Consider the following 10015-nt stretch of genomic DNA (forward strand, 5'->3'; position numbering starts at 1 on the left):
GAAATATTTTTCTTCTAAAATCTATTTATTTTCCATTTTCTTCAAAGATAAATAAATATTTAAGCTGCAAAGTATCTAATGTCCCTTAAGCTTTACACATTACAATATACGAGTACGTAAGTCAAATTAACTGACTAGAAATTACTTAAAATAAAGATAAGTAAATTATTCAAATAGGTTTAAAATAATTGGTAACCTTTTAAATGGTAAATGGTTTCATAATGGTCTGAAATAAACGTATTACTATTGTTATTAAATAAAACAAATTATAATTATAAGCGACTATGCTTTTAATTTACTAGCAAACTGAAGTGTGTTTTGTTATCAATCATTTCAAACCATTTCATTACACAACAGTCATTACTCAACATCACACCAAAACGATAGAAAACTGCCATCGACGACAGCTAATATCGTGAACAGTGGTAATAAAAGCGCATTAATTGCGAAGCTATCGCGTTACCGTAAATAGGGAACCGACATACCGAAGTCAAGCGGGGTATCAAACAATACCAAATATCGGCACACGCAGCCGGGGGAGCAAATAATTAATGATGATTGGCCTTAAATTACCCCCCGGCAGCCGTCTCGCTCGCACGCGTCCATCCCGGGGCACCCTCTCCCGCTACACGGGATCCTATATAAGAGAAACAGGTAAGGTCCGAACTTAGACCCCTGTGGGACACCTCGCCGCACGCACCTGTGTAACTTTACCCGCGAAATGGCCACCGACACGTACGGACACCGCTTGGTTTACGAGAAAGACATGTTCACTAACGACGTGATGATGGAGTACACCACTGAAGAGTGCTACCTGGCCTGGCCGAGGTCGCCTGACTCGGGCAGATCGAGCTTGGAGCCTACACCATCGATTGATGGCAGCATCAATCAAGATTCGCCGACGCACATCGCGTACCGTGGATTATCCCGCGACATCACTCTGGAAGACAGTGCTGAAGATAATGACGTCATGGACAGCTCGGGGAAGAGGCGAGGAAGAGCTACCAGTGCTGCAGTTTTGAGAAGACGCCGCCTGGCTGCTAACGCTCGGGAGAGAAGACGGATGCAAAACCTCAACAAGGCGTTTGACAGACTCCGAGGACACTTGCCATCTCTGGGAGCCGACCGTCAGCTCTCCAAGTACGAGACCCTTCAGATGGCGCAAACCTACATAGCTGCTTTGTACGAACTACTACAGTAAACACGGTACGTCTCAGTGCTAGATTAGAGTAGTAACTTGAACAATAATGTTTGCCAAATTTTGAGTCTATTCCCTATTATTGCGAGAGACGTAGTTGTACATTTTGATCGTTCGCTGTTCAGTAATAGGGGCAGTAGTTTTAGTGAAGTACAGGGATATTTATTTTGTACCAGAGAATACTCAGTGTTACCAAGTAGGTGTGTTATTTTTAGTACTTTTTAAAGTCTTACGCATTTTCGAATTTGCGGTGTCATGTTTCGTGAATCTTACGCTTATTAAGTTTATTACATTGTCTTTAGTTTAAGGTAATTCTTGATTCTTGCCAGTAATTTCCGTCCTTAGTTTTTAAGTTGTATCATCTTGCCGAGAAAGTATTAAGCCTAAATAGTTTAGTATAGTTGTAGGGATAGAGCCAGTATTATGTATGTTTGTTATAGAAGGTAAAGGAGTAGACGCTGTTTGTGAATAATCTGATTTTAACGATGCGATGTTTGTTTTTGTAAATATACGAGTAATGTTTGTAAAACTTATGTGGTATTTTATTATGTTTTACGACCCTTCATGCTGTAAAGAAAAACGTAAGTATGAACTACCTAACAAGAGTAAAATACATAAGGACTTATTACACAACTTTTACAATTTGATTCAATTATTGAATTAGAACTCCAATCAATTAAGATAAAGAGGACATTATACATTCTATAAGATGAAGTTGGAAAACTACAATAAACTAAAAACTTTATTATGTAGAGTTAATCAAAAACTAGGAGTATAATAATTTACTACATAAAGAAAGTCTGAAGTACATTATCAATTTTAAAGAAAACTCTGTTGGAAAGAAACAATAAAGCCTACCGACTAAAAGTAATGTTGTATGCTATGCCTATAAAACTTAGTTACGAGATTTATCCTTGCAACTGATACTTGATCTATAGGAAAAATCACAAACACGTAATTAGTATAATTAATTAAACACTACTCTCAGATATGGAAATAATAATTTAGTCATGGATTGGATACCCTACGCCGTAGTAACAGTTATTTGAAAAAATAATAAAGATCTTTGTTTAGACGACTCTACAAAAACAAGTAACAATGAATAAATTTGAATTTGTTTTACTTTACATAATTTTAAATATTCATCTAGAAATATTATTTTTAAGATAAATTATGCTAATTACTATCATATATTATAACTTTAGGATTTTACAAATTAATGTGCAACTAGGTAGAGAAAATATTATGAGACATGTAGAGGCTCCTTAAGAGCAAAATATTTGACGATTTGTTCTGAGCAGTTGAAAGTCTAAGAACTAAGATCTAAGTATTTTCTTATTTTTAATTTCTCTTTTTTACATAAAATAGAAGAAATAGTTAATGAGTATTCCACATTTGTGAAGTGACTCCAAAAACTTTATAAACAAAACCTGCTTATAATTCCACTCCATTTTATTTGGTTTTAACGATATCTCCTATATCGCTATCAACTGAAGACGTTACGTCAAGTGGATCAAGCCAGGACAATCAGTCAGGTCTATGCAAATCAAGCAGATGCATACGAATCGACAAAAATAATAAATGCACTTATCTCAAAAAAATTTAGTCGTTTACAACCTTATTCTTTGGAGTTACGGCATTTTTATTTGAACCGACTGCAAATTCAATTGGTTTAACTGTACGCAGTATTTGCGTACGATATAGACTTTTTAAAGTAAATTGAGCTTTATTGGTTAAATATAAAAGTGCAGTAAGTGACGTGAAGTGCAAAATAAGTTGGTAAACTTGGACAAGTAAGACCCTTCAAGCCAGCAAACGCCCTGTGTCCGGTCGGACCTACATTTCAAGAAATAGGCCAATGTTTTTTTCTTTCTCTAGACGTACCTGGTATTTATTTGATGCAAATTGTTTTACGTTATTTAGCCTAGTGTGGACTGGAGGGTTCTGCAGTACAAGGTGTTAAGTATTCATGTTTTTAAGTTGGAAATAGGGTTTTTAAATTAGAGGGGACGAAGTTTTTATTAAGAATACTGCTATTTTCTATTTTAAAGTTAATATTTTTATTTTGGGTAGTACCAATTTTTTTCCAAAAACTTTATGCAGGATGAGATCTTCACAATATGTAATTATTAGTGTGATAATAACATGCTATCAATACGGAATAAAATGTAGCTGTTTAATTGCAACTTTTTTAAAACTTCGGTTTTTAAAAAACGTAAGTATCCCCTAAATGCGGCGATTAAAACATCCCTTAATCACAAATTACGTTCTCACCTACCCGCTCTATTATTAAAACACGTACGCGCTAACTTAATCAGAGGTGCTGTCAAAATTTGACAGCTCCTCGGCGATCGCGACGTCTTAATTTCGCTGAGCCGGCATATTTGACAGTACGTCAAATACGTCGAGTCACGTGCGATTCTACATCTCAAACGCAAAATGATGTAAGTGTATTAAATTCGTTGGCACTTACGTCATTTTTAATAACGTGAAAATCCATCGCGAACTCATTTACGAGTTTGATAAGGTATCATTTTGGGTGTCACTTACATCTTTATAGGGTGTGGCTATTTTTTTGCATGACCGTCACTTTTGCTTGCAACACCAAAATGATGGTGAGAAAAATGTTTGATGCATTTGGTTGGCTAGCTATTCAAATAAATCAATTTAACTGTTTCTTTCCTGTTTCAAATTACAATAAACGGGACTAACCCGAGAAATAGTGCGTACCTATATGTGATCAATTTTCAATTTTCACGAATTTTGCAAGTTTTATTTGATCTCTATATCCCAAAGCAGTTGATGGGTTTAAACATAATAAAAACGTAGCAAACGGATAGAGTTGAAAGTTTTAACATCGCGAGGGTGAATGCATTCGGCATTACTTGATAGAATGTTAACTCAAAATATTTAAAAAGATACTCTAATATTAATTGCAACTTCTAATTACATGATTGGTTTTGAAACTAGGAATGTCGACCTAACTACTAAACAAGTGGTAGAACTTATGCTACAATAAATCATTCTATAATGTCTTTTATATTTTCCCCGTAAAGCACTATCTTCGCTCTTTCGTATGGTTCCCGTAAAGCACTCGACCACAATGCCCTATGTACACCTCGGTACAGTGCGCTATGGCGATTGGTCCTTGCTCGGCCAATCAGCGCGCACGAGTTCATAGATCACGCATGCGCAATGGGCACAAATAGGAGAGGCTTGGCCCAACCTTTGTGGTGTTGTTGCTTAGATTTTTGAAGGTAGGATTGGGTAACTTACGCCCGTATTCACAAACGATGCTTGCTTAAATGAAGCAGCAAATCGAATGCATAGCGTTGAATAGAGCTCTGTGATTGGTTCATGTGCCACCTTGTGCGTCCACACGCACTGTGAGATCTCATAGTAATGTTTGTGAATACGGGCGTTACTGCCTAATAAGTAATGTAAGTAAATACTAATAAATGTGTTTAATTGCATTGTCAAACAGCGTCGTTCGCGACTACATCATTCGAGCGGAAAAATCATTCGCTACAGCGTTCGTCGCTACAGCGGCATCCAAAATAGGTAACCCTGTTTTACCTATTTTAATTTCTACTTGGCCCAAATACTGACTGCCAGAGGCCGGAGAATTTTAACTCTTGGTTTTATGCAATTTTGTGTAACAATTTGAGGCTCGAATAAACGGTTTACTAATGCACAAATACCCACCTGCCTACAAGTGGGTGTACGTTAAGCTCACTGGAACAATCGCGGTCTAATTTGAACTTCAAGAGTTACTTAAGACAGCGTAATTGCGACGCATCCTGTCTGTATGTCTGTGCGTCTATACACTCCGAAAAAGCACATAAAATTTGACTTTACTCCCATGACCTAAGAGCTACAAAATTTCATTACGGACTTGCACCTATTAAGTTAAATTTCGCGTTGACCTTCAGCTCGTAATTGTAGGATTAAATCGATTTCGTGAACAATTATTACTTCAAGTGCGATACTTGCTGGGAAATGCATTAAGTTCACATAGTTGAAAATACCTGCTATGTAGAGACAATTAATTGCTGTCAACGATCCCATGTGAAAAGACATAAAGCTATAATTGATACAAATAAATGCCAAATAAAATCCAAAAAATAAAAGTAGGCTAGTAAATTCACAAAAGACAAAATGTAACCATAAGCGCAGTTTTATAGTAATCTATGGTTTTGTTTGTGATGTTGATGTATGTATTCTAACTAACCATATTAACTTCTACATCATCAATTACGGCTTGTTAAGAAGTGTATAGGTCACAATTTTGTCCAGGTATCGATAGATCTATCCTATTGCACAAAATCATTTACTTTTTTGTAAATGGCTACCAAAAAACGGCTTTTGTTTTAAAAATCTCATAAAAACTTTTGCACGGAGGTCGGTTAAAATAAATAATGACATCAGAACAACACCCTCCAGTAGCCAAGATGAGTTATAACAACATTATTAAAATTAATCCCAGAACGGAAAAGAGGTGTGTCTCAAAACATCAATACAAACTAGACAAAAAACTAAAAACACTGAAGAATTAATCGCAAAAAACAAAAGCAGCGTATGATTGAAACTTCTTAATTAAGGAAGAATTATTTCCTTAATCTAATTGTTTTTTATTGGTTTGTTATGGTCAAAGGCGTGGTCTTTGTTATTTTTAATGATGAGTCTGTGCTGGCTGTCTTTAGAGGTTTGACTGGTAAGAGAAATACTACCGGATAAGGAACCCCTTATCTTGGCAAAAGGTTGCATTGAAGTATCAAAATCAGTATTTATGGATAAAATGATAGAGACGATTCCCATTTAATCATTATGAAATTTGACTGAAAGTAACTGAAATACATTAGGAATCTAAAGAATTAAACATCCGGTTGATTTAAGCCTTCAGCGTTGTAATCGAACTATACACTTTGTAGATATAGAGAGTCATCACTTCTTGTCATAACTGTAATGTTGACTGTAAAGTCGATGAATTCGATGTAAAAGTTTTATTGTGGGAAGGTTGATTTGTTTGGGTCCATATTCGGTTGCATAAAAAATATTGTCATAATTTAAGAGTGCATAAAGTTTTTTGGCATACTCATCATTTCGCATAACGTTCATACAGAATAATTCATAAGGCATATTTTTTTTGCCATAACCACTTTTATTATAATAATATTTTAGTATATATTTTTTCTGTATACTCGTTTTTTTAATAACGATTTCTAGGCATAACATTTATTGGCATCTAAACCAATGCCATAAATATTATCATTCATAATATACAAAATACCATAATTTTAACAAATATGAAATATAAAAATGTTATAAGTTAACAAATATAAATAGACAAGCAAGCATGCAAACAAGCATGCAAGCAAGCAGCAAGCATGCAATCAAACAGCAAGCATGCAAGCAAGCTGCAAGGAAGCATGTAAGCATGCATGCAGGCAAGGATGCAAACAAGCAAGCCTGCAAGCAAGCAGTAAGCAAGCAAGCAGCAAGCAAGCAGCAAGCAAGCAGCAAGCAAGCATGCAAGCAAGCATGCAAGCAAGCAGCAAGCAGCAAGCACGCAAGCATGCAAGCAAGCAGCAAGCAAGCATGCAAGCAAGCAGCAAGGAAGCATGCATGCAAGCATGCAAGCAAGCAAGCATGCAAGCAAGCATTAGGATTGCCTTATCTCCGGCGCTGCGGGAAGTGCGGTCCTTCCGCTCTGGCGTAACATATACCCGGCATGCCATGCTCGCTTCCGCAGCTTCGGCTTGCTGGTCGCCTTCGGCGACCAGCCTCAGCCGCTCCAGCTCGCACGGCTGCCGGATATATGTTACAGCGAGCGAGGACCGCACTCCCTCCGCGCCTCCGGCTTTTAAATTACACTCTAGTATAGGGCAGACTAGTACCACGTGGAAGAGACCACGGCCAGTCGGGATCAACATAATTTCAGACCAGGCAAGCTTAATGTTGTAAAAGAAATGTGGACTGTATAATATGTGCGTTATAATAGATAAGAGGGATTCAAGATCAAACAGAATGTAGTTTCACGAGCTTAAGTTTTCTAAGAAACAGGTCAAAAATTAAGAACAAAAATGACAATGATACAGAGAATTTAGTTTTTGCAAATCTATAGGCCGAAAGAGTATAAAGGTGGAAGGAGGATCGTTCGCAACATCACAAATACATAATTATTTACTCTTCAATGTTGGTTGCTCTTATAGACAATATTTATGACTTTAAATGTTATAAATAATTAAATTATGTTTATAGTATTTTATTAAAAACAAACTTTATGTATATAAAAATTATGTTCTTTACATTTATGATTATTTAAATTATGGTATTGAAAATTAGAGAAAGTTATTATTATGCCTAAGAAACCATTATGCATTTAGAAAACTATGCATATCAAAGTTTATGCGAAAAAACTTTATGCAAATACTGTTATACCAAACTAAATTATGATGAAAAATGTTATGCGTCTAAGAGGGCACCCGATTTGTTTTAAGTACCACAGTGAGGTAGTAAGCAGAACTATCGATAAAATTTTAAATTAAAATCGTAAACGTTTATCGAAGCTTATCAATAAAATACAAATGAAACTATCATATCCAGATAATAGTTTGTTTGTTCACCTGTCAACACGCGCCGCTACAAATTGCCAAAGGGTATCTATCCAACCATCTATAGAGAAGTAGCTTACAAAATTTATCGCGTATAAAACCAAAAACTTATCAGGGAACGGATCTTCATCAAAATAAAATACAAAAACAACAAAAGTCACGGTGGAAAGAGACAAAGCAATACAAAAGAAAGAGAGGTCCGTCCGTTGCGCTTCTTCCGGTTGCGCTCGCGCAGGTGACACAAAATTTATTCCGAATTTGAAAACCGAAAGATATTTTATTCGAAATGATTCAAACGACTTTTTAAATATGGACATCTTTTATGTTGCGGCGGCGGTTGACAGTTTTATATTTGTCGTCAATGTAATGGTGGAAAAAAGGTCATGATTTATACGAAAATAATGCAGCGCCTATCTGCGCGAGACTTTGTCAAAGATTAGTTGGCAAACGAATTTACATTTGATGATTTATTGCAAAGAAATGATTTGTCATCAACATTTTTTAATTAGATTTAAAAGTCACATTTTTAAAATCTTGATCATATTTAAAATGCTTTACTATAAAAGTTTTATCTATAACTTCTATTTACATTTTAAAATAATGGAGTATGTAAACATTGAATTTTGAGTAACTTACAACTTCTCTTGAAAGTATTCTATAATACGTAGTGGGAATCTATGGTGATTAAAATAAATATTGTACTTAATTTTGATCTTACTACAAACTATGCTTTACAAAAGCTTTCCTGGATTGGAATACATAAACTTTCATGTCACTTCAACTATTCCAACCTACAGCTAATCGTTACCAATTTAGAAGTCTTTCCACTTATCTGCTCTCTCAAACGAGTGCCTCATCTGTGTGCATATTCTTTCTAATTAATAAATCATCGATAATCGCGGGACGAGCCGACACTCGTCCCCGATCGTTAAGATAGTGTTGTTCTTTTTCAAACATCTCATATCTGCTGGTGGCTCGAAGATCGCTATCGGATTAGCACTTTTGTTTTCAGGACTTTTTGCATATTCTTTTGTTATTTAATTTTGTTTAGGTTGTTTAGAATATTTTTTCTGACATGAATATCAAGTATGATAAGTTATTGGAGGACGACGAGGAGTGACGCATTAGAAAACTAAGCCAGCGTGATTTGCAATGCCTTGAAAATAAAAAACCTATTATTTAAATGTTTGTAGCTTAAACAATAAAGAAATGAAAGGTCTGAACAAATACCATAAATTACTACAATCAATTTTGTCAGTCAATAACACAAATATTATAATACTCGTTACTAGATCGTCAAAGTAACCACCCTGTATAACAAATCTTGCATGAAAAGCGCACCTTATCCGGAAGCTGTCCAATTTGTCGTGCGCTTACGCCGCGACTTCCGCTCAGGCTGCAGCGCTCGCAGCTTTGCATGAGTTATGCCTCCGCTGGAATCTGGCAGGTCTTAAGATTTATAGGTCACGTTCCCATGGAAAGACTGAAAAGATTTAAACCTAAACGCAGTCTATTTGGTACATTTGCAAGAAGTAATTGGACAAGACGACTACTTGACTACATTTAAAATATTACATAGAATGAAAAGAAAACTGCGAAGAGTACCTACACAATTTTTTCAGTCAAATTAATATTGTTTTCTTTAACACAATGACGACTTGAGGGTCGGCGTTTTACCTCTACCTTCAGTACCTATCTTGACATTGAGCGGCGGCTGAAAGACTCAAAGGATGTAAAAATTAGCCTGTGACTTTCTATTAAAAGAGTGCCTCTTTCAATAAGGGGTATATCTCAAAATCGATAAAACGGCCGTTTTACAATACCTTTTATCTAATTTCTATCTTTTATCAATTAAAGACATAATTTACTGCTAATGCTCTCAAAAACTCTCCCCAAATTCCATACATAATTATGTGAAAAATGCCAGGAGTCCAAAGGGTTAGGAACTTGGGTTCTTCTTCATCTTAATTACCTTTAATTTGTCAGCCGTGACCGTATTGATATGAACGACATAAATATGATAATTTCCCACTTAAAATACAGTTAAACTATTTCTCGATATTAAAATGTCATATTTGGGTTCTTTCGGGGGATATTAAGAAGCTTTTGACTCAGCAGGAGACGTGATCGCTGCTGGTGTTCAAACACAGCGGGTCGAGGTCAAAAGAAATGAGCTGATGGTTTTTCATAAAACTTATTCGAT

At 35.8% G+C, this 10015-nt stretch overlaps 1 protein-coding gene across 1 annotated transcript; it reads left to right on the forward strand.

The window, feature by feature from the left end:
* Positions 1-691: 691 nt before the first annotated feature.
* LOC135076603 (protein atonal-like) lies at positions 692-1700 on the forward strand. The gene has a single exon (XM_063971032.1). The coding sequence runs from the start codon at positions 722-724 to the stop codon at positions 1199-1201; it is 480 nt and encodes a 159-aa protein (XP_063827102.1). The 5' UTR covers positions 692-721; the 3' UTR covers positions 1202-1700.
* Positions 1701-10015: the final 8315 nt, after the last annotated feature.

This window comes from Ostrinia nubilalis, chromosome 12 (genome assembly GCF_963855985.1).
Source record: "Ostrinia nubilalis chromosome 12, ilOstNubi1.1, whole genome shotgun sequence".
In the NCBI taxonomy this organism is placed as follows: domain Eukaryota; kingdom Metazoa; phylum Arthropoda; class Insecta; order Lepidoptera; family Crambidae; genus Ostrinia; species Ostrinia nubilalis.